This window comes from Phascolarctos cinereus, unplaced genomic scaffold (assembly GCF_003287225.1).
Source record: "Phascolarctos cinereus isolate Bilbo 61053 unplaced genomic scaffold, phaCin_HiC Scaffold_726;HRSCAF=1367, whole genome shotgun sequence".
Taxonomy (NCBI): domain Eukaryota; kingdom Metazoa; phylum Chordata; class Mammalia; order Diprotodontia; family Phascolarctidae; genus Phascolarctos; species Phascolarctos cinereus.
Genome location: NW_027556098.1, coordinates 45,944,094 through 45,967,088, shown reverse-complemented (window position 1 = coordinate 45,967,088; position 22,995 = coordinate 45,944,094). Strand labels below are relative to the sequence as shown.

The window sequence follows — 22,995 nt, the reverse complement described above, 5'->3', positions numbered from 1 at the left end:
TTTCCTGCTTGATAACTTCTGGTCTGCTTGGGCAGATTTTCCCTCTAGAATTTTAAGTAATGGGAATCTTCTTAGCTTTTCTCTGAATCCTTTAAAATCTTTAAAAACCTAGGATTTGTGTTCCTACTATCACAAATTCTAAGGTGGTGTAGTCACAGATTCCCAAATTTCCCCATATTTTGTACTACTTTGTCAGGATCAGGGATCATTCTCTCTCCATTTTATGAAGAATGAAATTATTAGGGCAAGCTAGGAATTTATAAGCTTTTATTATAGACAGGTCCAGCAGATTTCTGTACAATTGAATTATCCATCACTAGTAAACTTCTGTTCCAGGCTGTGCTCTTTTCCCAAAACTCTTTATTTCATTTTAAGAATACTTGCATAATTTTCAGCTGAAAGTTCAAGCATTATCTACTTTTGAAAATTACTAAATAGCTGTGCTGTTTCCTAAAAAATGCAAAAAAAGTTAATTTGGTTACCAGACAAAAATAGAATGAATGCCTATCCATTATTCAACCATGTGCCCTATCATTTTATTTTTTTTTAATCTAGGAGAATAAACTTAATGGCCTTAAAGACAGATGCTCAGACATGCACCCCACAAGTCAACTCTGCTTCTAGCCCATCTGTAGAAATATGTCAGCCAGGTGAGTAAATTTTAATTGTTTAACTAAACCATTGGGCTGAAAGTTCATATCTCTTATTAGTTTTATCATATTATCTTCTAGTGATGAAAGGTATAACTTCCTAAAACTGTCATGCATATTGATACTTACTAGTTTCCTATAAATAACTCATCAGAGATTATGGATGGAATTATCACAGAAGCTGACCTGCCTTCCCTGTTCCCCAGGGCAATTAGATGGTAGAGTCCATATTTGTCAAGACCGTACCTATATTTGCCTCTTTTATCTAGTTGAGATTCCTCCGCACAATTCATCCTCTTACTGATATTGAATTTGTTTTTGTTAAAGTAAGTTACATCTGACTTTAAGAAGTCCTTGGTTTCTACTCAACAGATAATTTATCAAGCACCTTACAACATGCAAAGCATCGTACAAAAATTAGTCTTAACTCCTCAAAGAGCTTACATTCTGTTGGACTTTTCATAACCACATACTTATGCTTCTCAATGTTGTAGAGATACCTGAAGACACTCTTTGCAATTCTCCAGAATCAAAACGCCTCAGGTTCAATGAAACACCTACTTCACCATCTTCTGAAAATGAAAGGAGCCAAGGTTTAAGCAGCTGAAAGTCTGGAAGACTGGATTCCTGATGAACTTTCATTACCTAGCCATAGTATGACCAAAGTAGGAGAGGCCTTTGGGTCCAGAAGGAGGCTTATCTGATGGAGTATGTGACTTGTGCAGCTTCCAACCCAGGTGCAGCAAGCTCTTGAAGCATGATTCTTGTAGTAGAAGATACTGGCTTGTACTGCTTTTTCAACAAAAACAATTCTTTCTATTTGTCACATATTTTAACTCAGGAGAATGAAAGTATTTATCCTTAGATTAAAAATTGGCATTGTTCTCCTAAAGATGGAACTCTAAACCTCGTTAGCCATCTAGAAATGTTTAAATTGTTGCGAAAGTTCATGAACCTTGCCCCTTATTCTAAAGCATTTTCCTAATGATGGAACTTTTTTTCCAAGATTAGATCTCAAAAAAAGGAGAAAATGTAATCTCTTCTAGGTTTGATCTTTTGGATTTTAGAGGCTGTGAAGTGATTGGTAATTTAAATTATAGCTTTCCATAATTACTTCATTTGCATTTCAAAAATTACTTTAAATAGCTCACCATGTGTCTTGGATTTGCTTACCTCAGCCCTTATGGGTAACAATAATAAAATGCTTTTTAAAAACTAAGCTTTCTGAATACAGTAGTGTTAGAGTTGGAAAAGCCGTTAGATATTTTCTAATCTGGTCCACACTTCATTTTTTAAAAAGTTTTTTTGTTTTGTTTTTACATTCCAAACATTTACAGATTACTCCAACTTCATGAGAGGTCTCTAAGTAAAATTAGTAATACAGTGTGCTCATCTGAAAATGCTTACATTTCATTGCTGTTGCAGCCTCCCCTTTATCTCAACCACCTCATTGAAGAAAAGAATAGAAAAGAAAAACAAATTTCTTGCAACAGAGATGTATAGTCAAGGAAAATAAATTCCCTCAATATCTATGTACAAATATATATGTCCTTAATTTTGTACTCTAAATCCAAAACTTCTCTGTAGCAGAGAGCGTGTTTCATCCTCAGTCCTCTGGATTCATGAGTGGTCATTGTATTGACCATGGTCACTTCAGCTTCAAAGATAAGGAAACAGACCCTCAAAATGGGAAATAACTTACATGTTAATATGGGGAAAATATTTCCACTGAGTTCTTCTGAGAGGGAATTGCTGCCAAATGACACAATCCCCACACAGAGATCCTAGAGATTAAAACCGAGGCTTTTTTGTGCTTAAACATAGGTTCAGAGCTCAGAAAAAATAGTGAGAGTTTTCAGGAGGCTTATATAGTTTTCATTTATATCAGAGGGGAAAAGGAATGGAGAGACAGAATCTCACACATTACCCAAGGGAAGAAAAACAAAGTTTTACGGAGATAAATTTAAGGTAATTAGGTTTCGAAGCAAGACTTGTGAGATTTATACTTCAGGGCTACCTTTGGAGAGCTTATAGTGGACTAATTGAGAGGAGAGATTTACATGCCATAAGATATCTACTGAGTCAAAGCCAGTGAATTTGTAAATGTGTCATCTAGATGGGAGTTGTCAGGAATCCAGGCAAGTGTCACATTCTATTTACCCTGTCTAGTTCCTTACCTAATGACTAAGAGTCTAAGCTAATTTTAACAGACCTCTAGAAAGGCTTTAGCCAGTTTAGTAACCTTCCCAGCAGAAGTGGCAGCTCTGAACCCCAAATGATAAAGACCTAATAAAAAAATCCAAAAGCTTTTATGACAATATGCAAGGTGTATAGGTGTAGTGAATAATCAGAGTTTGGATTAGAACCCAGGTGTTCAGAATCTGGAGCAATTGTGTGGTTGGAAAATAAGGCAAAACTTTGTTTCAGGCAGTTGTGAATATTTATTACCTGCTGTCTTAGCTGTGGTAGGGAGCAGGTAAATTGATTGTCTGGATACAAGGCAATGGAATCATTTGTTTGACTTTACCTCGGTATAACAGGGTGGGTTCACAAAGAATCGGACATGACCGAAACAATGATAACAAATGGAGTAGAAATAGACTTTTTAGGGGCAGCTGTGTGGCACAGCAGATAGAGCATTGGCCCTAGAGTCAGAAGGACCTAAGTTCAAATCCAGCCTCAGACACATGATACTCACTAGCTGTGTGACTCTGGGCAAGTCACTTAACCCCAATCGCCTCGCCAATAAAACAAAAAAAAAAGAAATAGACTTTTTATAATGCTGGATACCAGTCACTTTTCACATAGCCAGCATGAATGAACCAAAATAGAAAATAATTCAGCTGGGACTCGAGACAGATTAAATGGCAAAAGGAATAAATACTTGTAAAACAGCATCCTCCAAAAGTAAACGGTTAATGAATTCACTGCCCTTTGATAATTAAAATTTTTCTTTATCTTGTACTTCTGGCAACAATAAAGTTTTTGAAAATATAAGTTCCTCTTGATTGCTTGATCCAAACATCTTGGAAAATAAAAAGTAAAGCTTACTCACTTGAGGAAAGTTATATGCAGGCTAGGGCTATGGGTGACATATCCTGTGAGTTACTGAGCATGATTCTACACATTCCTCTTCATATATATGTGAATATGAATCTGTGAAGAGTTTTAATCTAGAATACTTAACATGTAATGTTCCATATTTAATGAGGAAAGACCTGTGCTGTTAAAATCCATCTATGTTTATAAAATTCTTTTTTATCTTGTGATATGTTTAGTGTAGCTTTGGGGTAAGAGAAGTCGATTTTTGAAGTGAAGAAAGGTGGACAGTCTCTTACTCTTAAAGTAGAAAGCAGAGTTGTAAGCTCTTGGATTTAGAGCAGAAAGTCATCTAATCCAGTTTCTTCATTTTACAGATGAAATTGAGGCTTGAGGAGAGGTGAAATGACTTGTTTAAGGTCTCATAGGTAGTGGATAATAGAACTGAAGTTTGAACACAGGTCCTCTGAATTATAGGGGGTTCTTATAAGAAATGGAAGAAAAGGTATTTCAGTGAAAATTTTTTCCAGTGAAAGTTTTTATTCCTAATATTCCCTGGCTTGAGAAACAGTAGTAGAAGGAGAGCTGCTTTTTGAGTCAAGAATACTTGGGCTTAAGTCTCACCTCTGACACATACTGGCTGTGTAACCTTGGGCAAGTTGGTGTTCCAGGCAATCCTCTTAGGATTATTATCTATGATCTTAGCTCAGGTAGATAGCAGGTAAATTGATTGACTGGATTTAAAGCAATGGGCAGTAGAATTTTCATAATGCTGGATGCCATTCACTTTTTGTATCATGGGCATATATAGATGATTCCTACCAGACTGTCACTGAATAGACAACTGACTTCATTATGATTGTCTTCCTTTTCACCTGGTTACACCTTTGAGTCAGAAATGGGATTCCACTCATTCAAATAATCTGTCCAGAGTGGGCAGATAATTGGAGAGTAGGCTTTTTGTTTTTGGGGCTTCACTCTATAAAGTATATGGCTGTATGAAAAATGATCATACTACTCTATTACTGGAGCTCAAAATACATTACCAGAAATAAAGGAACAGCCAGTGCTTTTTTTTCTCTTTTAGAAAATGTTAAAATACATGTCCATCATCCTGATCCCTTTTGTAGAACCTTTCTTTGTAAAAAAAAAGTATAGACAGGCAAGATGAATGAACAGAGAGCTACCTGATAACATATGCCTCATTTTGTACTTGTAGTCTACCACCTCTCTGCCACGAATAGGGAACATGCTTCATTCTTAATATACTTTTTGAAAATCTTTTTCTGGTGAACATTTTTTCACTCTCACTTTTCCCTGCCACCCCCACCAACCAAAATGAGAGAGAGAGAGAGAGTGAGTTACAAATCCTTGTAACAAGTGAGCAGAGTTAAGTACAATAAATCTCCATATTGGCCATGTCCAAAAATGTCTCTCATCTTGCATAGTACTAGTTCATCACATTTCTGTGGATAGGATTCTTCATTATCTGGAATCACAGTTGGTAATTGTGTGAATCAGAGTAGAAATCTTTCAAAATTGTATTTCTTGACAATGTTGATGTAGCATAAATTGTTCTCCCAGTTCTACTCACTTTTCTCTGCATTAATTCCTACAAGTTTTCTAGGTTTCTTTGAAACCATCTTTTTCTTCATTCTTATTTAAAAAAATTTTTTTTATAAAACATGTCTTAGCAATACAATTTTGTTTTGTTTTGATTTGATTTTTAAAGATTGGGTTACCCAATGCAATGTCCAGAGTTAGTAAATGTACTGTTTAGTTCCAGGGAAAACAGAGGCCATTGTCACTGAATTGCTGAATATGTGGTAGGGTGTAAAAAAACTGGAAAGGTGGTGGTGGTGGTTACAAAGGGCTTTGAATACTATACAGAGGGTTTGATATTTGATCCTGGGAATGATAAGAAGTCACTGAAATTTATTTTGTCAGGGCAGAGGTAACATGATCAGACTTGCACTTTAGGAAGATCACTTTGGGATCTGAGTGAAGTGTGAACTAGAGTGGGGAGAGATTTGTTCCAGGCGGACTAACCAGTAGGATATTGCAATAGTCTAGGTTTGAGGTGATGAGGTCCTACCAGGGTGATGGTAGTGTTCAGAGGAGAGGAGTGCCTATGTGAGAAAGCTTAGTAAGGGTTGGGGTTAGAAAAGCAAAGATAATATTTAGACCAGCATTTCATGTTATATATCATAACAAATTCCATTCAGATATAAGACATAGGTTATAAAAGGTTTTAGCAAAAACAAATTACAGGAGCAGAGAAAATATGTCTTTCATAACTGGATAGGAGAAGAGGTTTATTTTTTTTAAATTTTATTTGTATTTTCAGTTCCAAATTCTTACTTTTCCTCCAGCCTTGCCCTTACCCATTGAGAAGCCAAGAAATGATATTATGCATAAGAAGTCATACAAAATATATTTCTACATTAGCCATGTTCTGAAAAAGAAAACAAAAAAAATGCTTCATTCTGCACTCTGAATCCATCAATTTTCTATCTGGAGGTGAATAGAATTTTACACAATGAGTCCTTTGGAGTTGCAATGAATCATTGTATTGTTATAGTCTTTCACAGTTAATTACCTTTACTGCAGAGAGCACAACTAAGATGGGCTGGCCACATTGTTTGAATGCCAAAAAAACTTTTATGGAGAACTCACACATGGCAGGCGCTCACATGGTGGTCAGAAGAAGTGACACAAGGACAATCTCAAGGTTTCTCTGAAGAACTTTGGAACTGATTGTGTGACGTGGGAGACACTGGCACAGGACTGCCCAGCATGGGCATGCCCTCATCAAGAGAGGGTGCTCTGCTCTATGAGCGAAATAGAATTGAAGTAGCTAAAAAAAAACCACGATGCACAAATTTAGAGAATCTACCCCAAATGTTCACATGGACTGTGTGGTAGAGCCTTCTGAGCTTGTATTGGTCTGATCAGCTACAGTCAGACACACTGTGCCTTGACTCTAGCATAGTGATGGCCTTTTGGTTTTCTTGGAGAACAAAGGACAACAACCGATTATCTTTACAATATTGCTGTTTCTATGTAAATTGTTCTCCTGATACTGCTCACTTTGCTTTGCATCAGTTTTCCTGAAACCATCCCCTTCATGATTTCTTGTAGCACAATAGTTTTACATCACATTCCTATACCACAACTTGCTCAGCCATTCTGCAGTTGATGGGCATACCCTCACCTTCCAATTCTTTGCCACCACAAGAAGAGCTGTTATAAATATTTTTGTATGTATGGGTCTTTTTCCTTTTTCTTTGATTTTCTTGGGGTATAGACCTAGTAGTGGTGTTGCTGGGTCAAAAGATATGCACAGTTTTATAGCCCTTTTAGCATAGTTCTAAGTTGTTCTTTTAAGGGGTTAGACCAGTTCACAACTCCGCCAGTGGTACATTAGTATATCTTTTCCAAAATCACCTTCAGCATTTGTCGTTTTCTCTTTCTGTTATCTTGCCAATATGATGGGTGTAAAGTGATACTTCAGAGTTGTTTTAATTTGTATTCTCTAGTTATTGGTGTTTAGAGCATTTTAAAAATAAGACTATTGGGGGCAGCTAGGTGGCACAGTGGATAGAGCACCGGCCCTGAAGTCAGGAGTACCTGAGTTCAAATCCGGCCTCAGACCAAAACGCTTGACACTTACTAGCTGTGTGACCCTGGGCAAGTCACTTAACCCCAACTGTCTAAAAAAAAAATGAGACTATTGATAGCTTTCATTTCCTATGAAAACTGCTTGTTCACGTTCTTTGACTATTGGGGAATGCCTCCTATTTTTATGCCTCTGGCTCAAGTCTTTATGCATTTGAGAAAAGGGGTCCTTTAGTAGATAAACTTGCTGCAAATTTTTTTCCTAATTTCCTAATTTTCTTCTAACTTTGGCTATATTGATTTTGTTTATGCAAAACATTTTTAATTTTATAGAGCAAGAATTACCTATTTTACCTGTGAACCTTTCTATCTCTTGCTTCCCCTATCCATATATCTGACAGGTCGTTTCTTCCATGCTCCCATTATTTTCTTATGATATCACCCTTTATGTACAAATCACTTACAGCTTATCTCAGTGTTCAGTGTGAGATGTTGGTCTATGCCTAGTTTCTGCCAGACTACTTTTTAGTTTTCCCAGCAAGTTTGTCAGAGAGTGAGTTCTTGCCTCAATAACTGGGATCTTTGGGTTTATCAAACACTAGGTTACTATACTCATTTGCTTCTCTATATTGTTACCTAATCGATTCCATTGATCAACCAGTCTATTTAATATCCAATACCAAATTATTTTGATGGTTATTGCTTTGTGATATATTTTGAGATCTAGTACTGCTAGGCTCCTTTCCTTCCCATTTTTTCATTGATTCTCTTGATTTTCTTGACTTGCAGATGATTTTTTTTTTTGCTCTAGAAAGTAATTTTTTGGTAGTTTGATTGGCATGGCACTGAATAAACAAATCAATTTAGGCAATATTGTCACTTGTCACTCCATTGCTGGGTTCCATAAGGATACCATTATATCATGTGCAAAAAGTGATACTTTTATTGCCTGTAACATTACCTATGTTTATTCCTTCAATTATTTTTTCTTGTTTTACTATCATAGGTATCATTTCTAGTACAATAGTGAATAATAATGATGATAATGGACATTCTAACTTCATCCCTAATCTTACTGGAGAAGGCTCTTAGTTTATCCCCATTACAGATAATGCTTGCTCTTGGTTTTAGATAGATACCACTTACCATTTTAAGAAAGGCTATGCTTATTGCTATGCTTTCTATTATTTTTAATAGGAATGGGTGTTATATTTTGTTGAAAGTTTTTTTTGCATCTGTTGAAATATCATATGATTTTTTGTTGTTTATATGATCAATTATGTTTATGGTTTTCCTAATATTGAAGCAGCCCTGAATTCCTGATACAAATCTTCTTGCTAATATTTTATTTAAAATTTTTGCATTACTATTGATTAGGTAAATTGTTCTATAGTTTTCTTTCTGTTTTAGCTCTTTCTGATATAGGTATCACAACCAAATATGTTTCACAGAAGGAACTTCACAGGACTCCATTACTTATTTTTTCAAACAGTTTATATAGTATTAGAATTAATTATTCTTTAAATGTTTGGTAAAATTACTTGTAAATCCAATTGGTCCTGGTTTGTTTGTTTTTTATTCTCTTAAGAAGCTCATTTATGTCTTGTTCAATTTCTTGTTCTAACATAGGCTTATTTAAATATTCTATTTCTTCTGGGTAAGCTATATTTCCCTAATCTAGGCAATTTATATTTTTATAAGCAATCATCTATTTCATTTAGATTGCAAATTTTATTGGCATATACTTGGGCAAAATAGTTCCTAATAATTGCTTTTATTTCACCGTCATTGCTTGGTAATTTGGTTTCTTCTTTTTTAAAAAAATCAAATTAGCCAATAGTTTCTCTGTTTTTTTCATAAAACTGTTTTCTATATATTCATATATTAGTTCAGTGGTTTTTTCATTTCAATTTTATTAATCTCTACTTTGATTTTCAGGATTTCTATTTTGGTGTTTAATTGGGGATTTTTAATTCATTCTTGGGGCAGTTAGGTGGTGCAATGGATAGCCTTAAGCCAGGAAGACTCATCTTTGTGGGTTAAAATCTGGCCTCAAACACTTACTAGCTGTGTGACTCTGGGCAAGTCATGTAGCCCTGTTTGCCTCAGTGTTGTCATTTGTAAAATGAGCTGGAGAGGGAAATGACAAACTACTCTAGTATTTTTTCCAAGAAAACCCCAAATAGGGTCATGAAGAGTCAAGACATTATTGAAAAATGACTGACCCAATTTGTTTTTCTTTCATAATTGTTTTAGTTGCACGTCCAGTTTGTTGATCTGTTCTTTCTCTTTTATTGATATAAACATTTAAAGATATAAATTTTCTCCCAAGTACTGCTTTGGCTGCATCCCACGAATTTTGGTATGTTGTCTTATTTTGTCATCATTTTTAATGAAATTTTTTATTCTTTCTATGATTTGTTCAATCTACTCATTCTTTAGGATTAAGTTATTTTATTTCTAATTAATTTTTAATCTATGCTTCCAAGGCCCTATATTGAATATAATTTTTATTTCATTATCATCTGAAAATGGTGAATTTATTATTTTTTCTTTTTTGAACTTGTTTGGGAGGTTTTTATGGCTTCTTGTGGTATTTTTCCCTCACCTGGGAGCTCTGGAATTTGACTATAATTTCCTGAGAGTTTTCATTTTGGGATTTCTTTCAGGAGGTGATTGGTTATCTTTCAGTTTCTACTTAGCCATCTGTAGGATGTGTTTAGGGAAAGCTAGCACCTCCAGTGTGAGGACTGCCAAGCCCCTTTTTGTGGCTGCTTTCCAGTTTAGTACACACCTGATTCACCCAACTCTCACCTGTGGATCCAAGAAGCTGTGGTATGTGCAATGGCCATACCCCGGTAAACGGTTTTCAGCAAGAAGATTAAATGAGATTGAGTTTAACTCAGGGTGTCAGACCCTTCAGTGAGTTAAAGAGATATCTACCCTAAGCATATGAAAACTTTCCCCAACAGAATGGGAAATTGAGAACAATTTGTTCCAGTGGCCCTGAAAGTGACTGAAGGAGCTGTGCTGTGGAGCTCTTAGAACTTGGTTAGACATTGAAGACACCAAGGTCATCCACTGCATCCTGGGCCATCATCAGTCATCTTGACTTCTTCTTGCCACAGGACTTTCATGACTCTGGAAGAGAGAGTGAGGCTGACAACTTCATGCAACTCTGCCTCAGTTAAATCCAATTTATGAGCAAATCAAAACCCATACCATTTTACCATTTTTCCCAATCTCAAAGTCCTGTGCCAACAGGCAAGTGATGAAACAGGTACATATACAGTGGGAGCTGTAATTACAACCCTGCATACAGGTGGTCCAGGCCACAGAGTCATCTTCTCACTGGAAGTAGCAGTGGGGTTTAGCAGCCCCTTGGGTGTCTGAGCTGCTCACCTCCTGGTGTGATGAAGGGGCTAGAACAGGTGCCCTAAAACTTGTATGCATCACCTAACCCTCGCCTGCTTACCATGGCAGGCGGGGATCCCACCATGTGGTCAAAACACACAAAACAAGTACAAAAACTTCTGCAAAGATGTTTCACTCACCATTGGCATGTGGAACATGCACATGCTTGTGGACAACACAAAATCCAGTAGATGCGAAAGACTTCAAAGTTCTTGTTGCAAGAGAAGTTGGCAAGTATCACGTCCAAGTAGCAGCCCAGAGTGAAAAAAGGCTGGCAAATGAAGGCGACCTTACCAAAATCAGAGCTGGATACATGTTTTTCTGGAGTGGCTGCAGTGAAGGGGAGTGCTGTGAAGCTGGCGTAGGTTTTGCAGTGAAAACCAATCTAGTCAACAAGCTTGTATGCCAACCAAAAAGAGCAAATGGCAGACTCGGGACAACGCGATTACCACTTGTAGGAAAGCAGCATGCTACCGTCATCAGTGCACGTGCTGAACTCTGATGAGGTTAAAGAAAAATCTAGGCATATGTATCTCTGTATGTGTGTGTGTGTGTGTCATACATATACATGTATGACACACATATATTTGGCCCGGGGGAGGAGTGATGTGTTAGGCTATCTGGTTTGCTGTAGTCCGCTCAGACTAACTCATGAGACCTGATTGCTAAGATTTCTGTGTGGCCATTTACATCTCAGAAATGGCTAAGTTACAAATCAGGGCTTGATTTATTGTTTCATTGACTTTAGACTTTAAAAGAGAAGTGGTTAATAATGCAGATTAAACTTAAAAGTGATAATGTATGTACATTTCCCCCAGAGAGCTGGCTGTTAATCATTTACCAGCACACTCTCTGGCCCACCTGCCACAAAGTCACTCTACTGCAGCCATGACCTCAGGGAGGGCTCAGGCTGAGCTGGGCTTGAGCACCAGTGAGCTCAGGCAGGGAGTGCGGGAATTGTTCTGAAGGCTCCAGGAAACCCTTTGTGATATGGCCTCTGGGCTGCTTTTTTACCTGGCCTAGCCTGCCTATCATAGGATCTCTACAGGAGTCCCTCTGTGAATTCTTGGTTTGGGGTGGAGAGTGTCTAGAACTGATTCTATCTCATAGTAAAGTGGTGCATCTCTAAGTCCCAATAGTGTTTTCAGAGGATATGGGACCTTCTGCATCTTAATATGATGGCTTCTTCCCTCAATCCTGGGAAATTTTCTCTTTCCTTCCTTCCTTCCTTCCTTCCTTCCTTCCTTCCTTCCTTCCTTCCTTCCTTCCTTCCTTCCTTCCTTCCTTCCTTCCTTCCTTCCTTCCTTCCTTCCTTCCTTCCTTTCTTCCTTCCTTCCTTCCTTCCTTCCTTCCTTCCTTCCTTCTTTCTTTCCTTCCTTCCTTCCTTTTTTGGTGTCACTATCACTACCTCTCTGATCCATTCCCTCCATTAACTACTCAACAAATAAATAAAAATCCTCTCTTGCAACAAATAGATATAGTCATCCAAAGTAAATCCATTGTCTCTCTGCCAAGAGATGAGAAGCCTGATTCATCAGTCTTCTGGAACTGTAATGATCATTTCATACTTCTTAAGACTTCTAGTTTTTTCCCCTTGCAATATCGTCATCTTAGAAATTGTTCTTCTGGTTCTGTTCCTTTTACTCTCAGGTTTCTCTGAATACCGTTAGAATATCAGCTTCTTGAGGATAGGGACCACTTTTGCCTTTCTTTTTATCTCTAATGCTTAGCACTTGCCTGACATATAGTACACACTTAAAAATGCTTAGGGACCCTTCCCTTTGGTTATTTCTTATCAAACAATAATATTCCATTATAGTCATACACCATAAGTCATTGAGCCAGTCCTATTTCATAGGCATTCACTTTGTTTCCAGTACTTTACTACAGCTAAAAAAGTACTGCTATAAATATTTTTGTATACACATATAAGCCTAGTAGTGGTATTACCAAGCTAAAGGATATGCATAATTCAGTGATTTCAGGGGTATAGTTCCAAATTTCTCTCCAGAATGACTGGACCTTAATAATTAGATTGTGTTAGTGTGCTTATCATACTTTCTATTTATTATTTTAATAGCATAAAAGGTAGTTATGCATTCTAACAGGGATCAAAACTTTACACAGACAGAAGCATTTCATTGGTGTACAAAATAGGAGGTCTCATTTTTGCAACTATTCCTTGCTTTTAAAGATGATAAACATGGCTCAGTTAGGTGGCACAGTGGATACAGCACCCGCCCTGAAGTCAGGAGGACCTGAGTTCAAATCCGGCCTCAGACCAAAACGCTTGACACTTACTAGCTGTGTGACCCTGGGCAAGTCACTGAACCCCAACTTCCTTAAAAAAAAAAAAGATAATAAACAGGGGGCAGCTAGATGGCGCAGTGGATAGAGCACTGGCCCTGAAGTCAAGAGGACCTGAGTTCAAATCCGGCCTCAGACCAAACACTTTACACTACCTGTGTGACCCCAGGCAAGTCACTTAACCTTAATTGCCTTAAAAAAAAAAGTAAATAAAAAAATAAAGATAATCAACAAAACAGTTTGAATACGTGTCTCTAATGTTGTGATATCTAGTATTGGCTCCAACACTTATTACCCATGTGATTGTGGGCTAGTTAGTTAATGTCTCCAACTTCAATTTCCTTATTTACAAAATGGAGATTATAGGGGCAGCTAGGTGGCACAGTGGATAGAGTACGGGCCCTGGATTCAGGAAGACCTGAGTTCCAATCTGGCCTCACACACATAATACTTACTAGCTGTGTGACCCAGGGCAAGTCACTTAACCCCATTGCCTCGCCAAAAAACAAACAAATAAAAAACAAAATGGGGATTATAATCCTTGTGACACCTACCCTCTTGGTTGTTGTCAAAAAATCCTTAAAATATTAAGATAATAAGAGTTATTATTCTTATCCATTGATAGTGGACAAAGATTGGGCAAGAAAGTGTCAGGTGTTTCAGCGCTCCCTGGACCTTGTAAAGGACTTCAGTTCCATGTCTGAACACACCCAGACTTACACCGTTGTTGACCATCAGAATATGGCTTGGAGAGGGAACATTGGGGTCTTTTACTCACCAGGCCCAAATTGGCTTCTGTGCTGTTTCTGTCTTTTTTGTGAAACACCCTCACCCCTCCCTCTACCCCTCAGCAATACCATAGTCTCAATTCAGATGGCAGACTCCGCATCTCAGTAAAAGTTTGTTGATGAAGTGATCTTCTGTGCCTTGTTTTGTTGAGAATTTTACCCACCATCTCCATCTGTCTGAGCTTTTATCTTATAGAAATGCTTCTACAGCCATTGTCTCCAAAGTGAATGCTTCAGAGTTTCTTAATCCTCTAAGACTTTGGTCCTCATGCACAATTCTGAGTCTGTTGTTTAATATTTGTACTCCTCAGGGTGGGGGGAGAAAAGCAGGCAGCTCCAATGCAAAGGCTAAGTGAAGAAGGGGATTATTCTGTCAATGTGTTCTTTTCTCACACAGAAAGTGTGAGAGATACTGAATGAAACTGACATGCATTAGCAAGCCAGCTCAACTGAGCCTGAAATGCAAGCAAAGTAACAAAAACCGTGCTAAGATACAGGCTCCAAAGCATTGCTGCCCTGGATGTGATCAGTAACAGTCACAGAGTGCTCAAACGGAAGCTGCTTTTGGAATAGGCAGAAAGGAGAAACCCTGTGTGACCAGTAACGACTCCCAGCTTCTCATTGGATAGAGGCTAGTTGGATAAGTCGGTGGTGGTGGTGCTCTGGTCCAAATCCAGATAGCAAGGACAACTAAATACTCTACGGTTCAGCTTTTACCCTGGTCTCCCACTTATTCTCAAATTTTAAAGTGATGATCCTAACTTCAGAATCATTTTAACACTACAGTTTTTATATTGTTTTGTTTTTGGTTTTTTGCTAGGCAGTGGGGTTAAGTGACTTGCCCAGGGTCATACAGCTAGTGTCAAGTGTCTGAGGCCACATTTGAACTCAAGTCCTCCTGACTCTTAACACTACAATTTTAAGTGAACTTTGGCAACCGAAGTCTTTTGGAGATCTGACCATGTGGCATTCCTATGTAGTGAACTCCAGGAGTTCACCATTACCTCCAAGGTCCAACATAGACTGTGCTATTTGGCATTTAAAACCCTTTACAACCTGGACCCTCACTACCTTCTCGTCTTGTACTTTCCGCCTTGTTATGTGCCCTTCAATCCAGCTACACTGGCTGTCATGCTGTCCTGTGCACATGATACTCCCTCTCTGGATTCTATTCCTTGTCACTGACTGTCCTTCATGTTTAGAACACCCTCCTCCACTCTCCTGTTTTCCTTGGCCTCCATGACTCAGTTCAAATCTCAGCTTCTGCAGGAGGCCTTTCCCAGCTTCTTCCACTGCTAATGCCTCTCCCCTGAAATTACCTTCCATTTCTATGGTTTATATCTTGTAGGTAAAGAGTTATTTGCACATTATCTCATCCATTAGAGTGTGAAGTCATTGAGGGCAGGGATCAAGCTGTGTCTGGCATAATAAATGCTTATTAGATGCTTTTTGACTGCCTGGGAGAGTTGTCTTCATGAAGTTTGTACTCACTTCCAATACTACTGTAAATTTTATATTTTACCTTTCAGTGCTCATTTATCCAACTCCCCTACACTCCCTTTTACCCTCAGGTACTCACCAAAACAAGCTCTCAGGAAAGGTGCCTTAGTATAAATTTAAGTCTAAATGTTAATTTCCCTAGACTATTTTTGTTTTGAGATCCCTAAATATGTATTTAAAAAAAAAAAAAGCTTTGTCTCTGTGACCCTGGGCATCAAAGGGATTTCTGGCATCAGTGATTAGATAAAATCATGAAAATTACTATGACAATAATTGTCAATGGATTTCAATTCAACAAATCCAATTCAATTCAAGAAACACTAGTTACTTAGCTAGGTAAGGCACTATCAATTTGTCCAATACTTCCAAATAATCTAAGAAAATTAACTATGCTTTGAATTTGAAAGGAGAATGCCATTGATTCAACCACTTTAATAGTGGACTTGGTGAACAAAGGTTCAAACTCTCTAAGGAAAAGGTGGAATGGTGAGGACTTATCCTATCTTTCTGATCTCCAACGAAATTCAGTAATTTTGGGGCTGAAGCAGCATAGCAGGATAGCCACACAGCCCTCTTGTAGGGACTAGAGATCTGCATTTATAAAGAGATTCACTTTAACATAACATAAATACGTTCCTGGAAAGTTGCATATAAATAGAATTTTTATAAGTCAAACCGTATTTTGGACACTTACCATTCAAAAGAATCCTGTGGTGAAACCCCTTGTAAAGTGAAGAATTTGGAATGAAGATCTAAAAATGTTCTGATCATTACCTGGAATTTCCTTTTCCTTGAGGGGTGGGGAGGGAGATGTTGATCTGGCACAAAGACAGTCTGAGAAGTGGCTTATCCACCCACCCAAACTGCTTTGCTGCCAATGTGTACTGTGAGTGAGATCATTGTGCTACATAATGAGAATTCCTATGGCAACTGACTGGTCTTCACAGACAATGCTGGATTATCCAGTAGATTTACTAGGCACATGCCTAGGGCCTCAAGATTAGCAGATTCAAAGCGGTTAGCCTGGCTCTTTTTCTAGTGCCCTTGTTCCAGGGTGGAAGAAGGGGTTGAATGACCAGGGTTCAGAGGAGGATTTGTTGGCCAGAGCTAGGAACAGGAGGAAGGAAAGTATAGCCAGGAATGTTTAATTTCCTTGTCCCCTATCTATTTTGAAACTTTTAATTTTTAACACGAATATAAAAGTATTTCAAATGACAGAAATAGTATCATAAAACAATAAACCTGTTTGCCATTTTAAATTGTTTTTCCAAAAGTTTTACAGTATAATTCCTTAGTTTGAAAACAAATCATTATAAGAAAAGTAGTGCAGTATTTAAGGGTCTCACAGTATGTCAAACCACCACTGTTCACAGAGTTACATAGAGCCCAGGTAAGTATGGACTTTGCCAAAGGCTTCTTAGCTTCTAGGCCTTAGAGGTCAGCTGCTCTGACTCCTTCACTTTACACATAAGGAATCTGAGTGTCGAGAGTGAAGTCTTCTGGAGATCCAAGCAGTAAAAAGCAGGGCTTGAAATCAAAATTAGGCCTTCTCATTTTAAATCCAGTCCTTTTTCAACTGTATTGTGTTGGGTGAAGGGATCTTCCAGAAACTCCACTGAAGGAGGGTGCTCAGGCCAACTTAATTTCCTAGCAGGCCGCACTCCTCGAGACTCCTCCATGATGCCTCAGAAACCTCTCAATCGTGAAAGATCATCTTAGCACTGGAAGTTATGCTTCAGAAGTACCCTCTCTGCCCCTGAAACCCTTCCTTCTTATTGGAGGGGGAGGGGTCCTCCCAGAACTTCCATTTAAGGAGAGTGCCAGACCAGGTACCTCCTGTCTTTTCAGCTTTCATTATGTATTGTCTTTTTTTTTTCTTTTTGGTGAGGCAATTGGGGTTAAGTGACTTGCCTAGGGTCACACAGCTAGTTAAGTGTCAAGTATCTGAGGCCGTATTTGAACTCAGGTCCTCCTGACTCCAAGGCCGGAGCTCTATCCACTGCCCCACATGTCTTTCTTATCGTTTGTATTTGTATTCCCAGAGCTTGGTGTAGTGACTGGCACATAGTAGGAGCTTAATAAATGCTTGTTGATTGCTTGCCTTGCCAAGGTAGGAGGAAATGGTCTCCCATATACAAATCCTACTTCACACATGCTCCCCAGTGCCAGGAGCCATCATCCCCTCTACTTCCATCTGCTCTCTTGTCATTTGAGTTTCTCCCCTTCCCCAACATAGTCAACCCTGACTGGCACAAACTCCTCCATGCCCTCTCCACAACTCCCTTTTTTCACATCTTTGTACAACCTGTGTTCTGGGCCTCTTTGGCTGTCACTCTTCTGGCCCTATACAATATAGTAAAAATATAGTCACCAAGCAGTGTCCTTGCAGTCTGGTTATTACTTCACCAAGAATACAGTCCAGTGTGGCTGTTCAGGGGGCAAGCCTCCTGTGTTCCAACAGATCCTAAGGCCAGTGAGGAATTCTAGCTATTGCATTATATTGATATATATCATATTTATTATATTATATTAATTATATTATATTATATTATATTTATTATATTATATTTATTATATTATATTAATTATATTATATTAATTATATTATATTATATTATATTATATTATATTATATTATATTATATTATATTATATTATATTATATTATATTATATTATATTATATTATATTATATTATATTATGTTTTATTATATTTATTATATTACATTATATTACCATTATAGTGATCTCCAAACTTTATTGATCCTGCAGACACTCCCAGTATATCTATTGACTTATTTACACACTATTGTACTAATAATGTTTTAGGAAAAACACTTTGGCAGTTGTACAGAAGATGGGTTGGAGAAAGAGGAGATACTCGAGGTGGGAAAACCAATTAGGAAGCTATTGTGTGATGGTTCAGATAAGAGATGATGAGAACCTGAAGTAGGGTGTTTGTTGTGTGAGTAGAGAGAAGGGGACAGAGAGGAGAGAGATTATAGATATAGAAATGACAAAATTGGGAAACTGATTGGGGTATGTGGAGTGATAGGGGAGTTGAAGATGATCCCAAGGTTGTAAACTTAGGTGACTGGAAAGCAGTTTGTAGTTTGCCAAGGGGAGTGGATTTGGAGCGAAAGATAACGTGATCTGATCTTTGATGGAGATTGTCTGCTAATCCTGTTAAACTCTCTCTGCCCTACCCAAAATGAAAAGGGTAAAGTGATACTTACTCACGGCTCACTGCCTTATGAGGGGTGATTGGCTCATCTGGAGGTGATGGGAGCAAGAGTATGAAAATGGGGGGAGTATAAATTTTACTAGTGGCACCTGCATAATGAGTAGGTTGTCATTGCCCAGAAGAGCTTATGCCTGAAGCAAAAGTGGGGAGTTTGAGAGCTTGAGCAAAGAAAGAAGAGGGCATAGTGTGTGAGTGTTGGAGGATAAGGATAGGTATTATTGTTTGGAGATGAGCCCCAAGCTTGGCTATTTAAGGGAAGGTGAGATGTTACCCCTTTTCCCACACTTGGATTGTTTGATCATGGATCCCTTAGGGTCACGCCATGTGGCCCTTGGAAGTGAGGCACAGCTCCCACTTTGGAGAACACTGCTTTATTGAATATAGCCCTCTGTGCTGACAGTGGTGCCCTGATAACCTAAGAGCTTGACTTCATCTTGCATGGATTCCTGTCTACCATACTCAGGGCTGGCTGATAAGGGCAGTTTAAACCACTCAGATCAAATTACTGATTCTCTGTTCTTCTCCATCTCTAATATGCCTAAGACCCAGATCTGACTATATTATTCCCCTACTCTCATTGCTCTACTCCTTCTACCTTTATGGACTTATTTTACATAAACCTGGATAAATTGGCTATATATGGAACATTTATTTTTTTCTTTAAAATCAATTACCTTTTTGGCCACATGTGCCTAGTATTAGAATTTCTGGGCTCAAGTTTGTCAGTTGTTTTTAAAGGAAACCACTTTCTTTAAGAAAACATCATCATTTAATGTGTTATTGATTTCTTTATGCCCTTGGAGATTAAATGACTAGAGGAAAGAGAAATAGGAGAATGAATACTGTTACATAGATTTGTCAGTGGGAGAGAGACATTCTCCGTGTAATTGCTGGGACTTTCCCAGTAGGGGGCTTGAGAGGAACAGAAAAGACATAGTGGTTCCAAAAGCAGGGAAAACATGGACCCAGATTCCTCTAGGCAACAGAGTCAGTAAGTGAGATGGAGCAGGCTTTCCATGATAGCCTTCTCAGGCACTTCATGTTCATTTCCCTTGTTCTTCCTTCATAGCTTTAAAAAGAAAACCCTTCTCTTAAAGGGGTGCTGACTATAGAGATGAACCCTCAAAGAAAGAACTGGCAATAAATGTCAACACCTACACGAAGTTTATTATGGGAGAAATGTCTTCTCTCTGAGTTTGTGTGGTGGGTAATTGCTGCCAAATATAGACTTATCACAACACAGAAATCATGGAGATAAAAACCTATGTTTTATTATTATGCTCAAGCATAGATTCAGGCCTCAGAGAAAACCTGAACAACTATGAGGATTCTGACAAGGCTTCTTATAGGCAAAATTAAGTCAGAGTGACAGAGAAATAATTCTTTTACATATTGCAATCTTGTACATTCCTCTTAGGCCATAAAAGTTTCAGGGAAGATGGATTCATAATCCTGTACTTCCTTCAATATCATAAAAGTTGAGCAAACTTAGTTTAACAAAGTCATAATCTCTTGCATTCCTTAAGGAAACAAATTTTTTTGTCAAAAAAAAACTCTATAGGTAAACTAAGTCAGTTTATAGATTAAGCTACATTGAGGGGATTCACAAAAAGGCTGAGTGAGAAGGAGGATTTTCATGTCACCAAGGAGTCAAGGAAAGCTGAGAGTCTTCCTCTGGCTTCTTGTCTAAGGAATGTTTAAGAATATAAGTAAATTTTCACTTCCCATGAGACAGGTTTTATTCAGATGAGGTTAATATTAAATAGACTTCTAGCTAATCAAAATTTGTGGGAGGAGTGGTCCTGTGTCCTAAACAATAAAAGAAATTTTAAAATTCCATAATATTCCTATTTAACAGCCAAGCCTCTTCTATCCCCAACTATTACTAGGCAAAGACAGTAGAAATTAAAGCAGAAAACATCTATTGAAAGTAATTATGGACTTAGATTGTACTGATTTCATCTGACTAAAACAGCTGCAAATAGAACCTTCATAGATTTGTATGGTTTATAGTTTGTTGTTTTAAAAATTATTTTAAATTCACCTTTTAAAAAATTCCTTTGATCAATTGCAATCCATAACCTTTAATTTAAAAAAAATGAATGAGGTAAGGAATAGGGAAAGAGAGAGGGCTGGGCTCTTGAATTGTTTAAACTACTTCCTGACTGCTTTCAAAAACAAAGCCTCACTGGAAGAAATGGTATGTATGTTCAGTTGTTTTAGTGGTATCCAACTCTTCATGACCCCTTTTGGGGTTTTCTTGGCAAAGATACTGGAGTGTTTTGCCAGTTCCTTCTCCAGCTCATTTTACAGATGAGGAACTGAGGCAAACAGGGTTAAGTGACTTGCCCAGGGTCACCCAGCATCTGAGGCCAGATTTTAATTGAGGAAGACTCATCTTCCTAACTCCAGGCTCAGCACTCTATCCACTGCACCACCTAACTACCCTGGAATAAATGGAACTTTCCTTAAAATTGTAAATAGTTTCTATAAAAAACCAAGAGCAAACATTATCTGTAATAGAGATAAACTAGAAGCCTTCCCAATAAGATGAGAAGTGAAACAGGGATGTCCATTATCGCTGCTATTATGCTGTATTGTACTAGAAATGCTGGACAAGAAACTGAAGAAATAAGAATAAGCAATGAGTAAAACCTCACTCTTTGCAGATGATATGATGGTGTACTTAGAGAATCCTAGAGAATCAACTAAAAAACTAACTGGAACAATGAACAACTTTAGCAAAGTTGCAGAATGTAAAAGAAACCCACATGCATTTCTACATATTACCAACAAAGTTCACTTGGAAGAGACAAAAAGAAAAATTCCATTTAAAGTAACTGCAGACAATATAAAATACAAATCCATAATTTCAAAACACTTGTTATACAAATAAAGACAGATTTAAACAACTGGAGAAATGTTAATTGCTCATGGGTAGGCTGAGCCAGTATAATAAAAATGATCATTCTACCTGAATTAATTAACTTATTCAATGCCATATCAATCAAACTGCCAAAAATTATTTTTACAGAACTAGAAAAAATAATAACAAAACTCATTTGGAAGAACAAAAGGTCAAGAATATCAAGGGAATCGATGAAAAACATGTGAAGAAAAGTGGCTTAGCAGTACCAGATTTCAAAATATATAAGTACTTGGTCATCACATCAACAAGGATGCAGTGTTACATAGCTTCCCTTAGTAAGACCCTTTCCCCCATCTGCCATCTTCATGTCTGGTCAGCAGGGCAAGTGATTCACATGGTCTTCAGAAATCTACCAGGTTTAAGGGGTCCTAACTCCACACAAGTGGGATTTTCATGTACTCAGTTGACCAGGAAGCTGTGTCAAAGGGGTCATTTATGTCCCAGGGACAGCTCTGATGACTTTTAGGGGAAACTAATTCCCATTTCAGTGAAATGGGAGAAGCCTGATCCTGTTACATACCACCTCCATAGTGACAAGATTCTAAAGCTCTAGAGCTAAGGGCCAAATCTAGCCTGCTGCTTGTTTTTTCATGGCATGTAAGCTAAGAATGGATTTTACATTTTCAAATTGTATTTAATAATTGTGTTAATTATAATTAATTGTATTTGCATTTTAGGCTGTAATTTCTCAACCCTGTTCTAGACGATCTTCTACCACATAAATATTTTCAGGCTTTTATATGACAATCTTCCTACCATAGGCAATACTAAGAGAAAAAGAAAAAAAAAAGGGAAAAAAAAACCTCCTACACCTCCCTCCCCCCACCTCCATCCCCACACACCTAGAGACACCAAAAAGAAAGAAAAAAATGTTGAAGACAAAAGCCAGAAATCTTGCCTTTTTTTTTTTTAGGCAATTGGGAGTAAATGACTTGCCCAGGGTCACACAGCTAGCATCTGAGACTGAATTTGAACTTGGGTCCTCTTGACTCCAAGGCTGGTGCCCTGTCCACTGAGCCACCTAGCTGCCCAGTCTCTTGTCTCTTTTTGCTACCCCCCCTTCTGCCCCTCAGCAAGGTCCAAGTCTCAGATCTCAATGATCTACTCCATATGGTAGAAGATGCCACATCTTTGCAGTTCATGGTGGGTCTCCCAATGGAAGGTAGTGACAATGAGCCAGTAAATCAGAGCAGCACCAGGAATGTCGGGCCACAGCAATGATGATGACACTTCTGGCACCGCCAACAATTCTTCATTCTGCCTCGGGGTCATTAGTAGTAAAGTGCCTAACTTGATCAAAAGCCTTTTGCATGCAACATATCTAAGGATATAATAATGAGGTTCTCCCATCAATGCCCCTCACATAAGTATTCTCTGGGTCACCCAGCAAAATTTCCCCCTCCCCTAGAGCCATGTTAAGGGGATGATGAAAAACTTTTGTCTCATTAGAGGTCTATGGGGAAGGGTCCACTCCCTTTTATCACAAGAACTAAATAAGGATTATC

At 38.1% G+C, this 22,995-nt stretch overlaps 1 protein-coding gene across 5 annotated transcripts in view; it reads left to right on the top strand.

Moving 5' to 3' along the window:
* The window catches only part of CHAF1B (chromatin assembly factor 1 subunit B), a 94,086-nt gene that overhangs the window by 36,693 nt on the left and 34,398 nt on the right, over positions 1-22,995 (top strand). For 3 of the 5 annotated variants that reach the window (XM_020995977.2, XM_020995974.2, XM_020995976.2), the window contains exons 13-14: positions 556-650; positions 1,145-3,647. In XM_020995977.2, coding sequence (XP_020851636.1) covers positions 556-650; positions 1,145-1,257 — 208 coding nt within the window. In that variant the 3' untranslated portion in view covers positions 1,258-3,647. Of the gene's footprint in view, positions 1-555; positions 651-1,144; positions 3,648-22,995 lie in introns of those variants that run through there. The other 2 variants (XM_020995978.2, XM_020995979.2) reach the window with 1 other exon arrangement.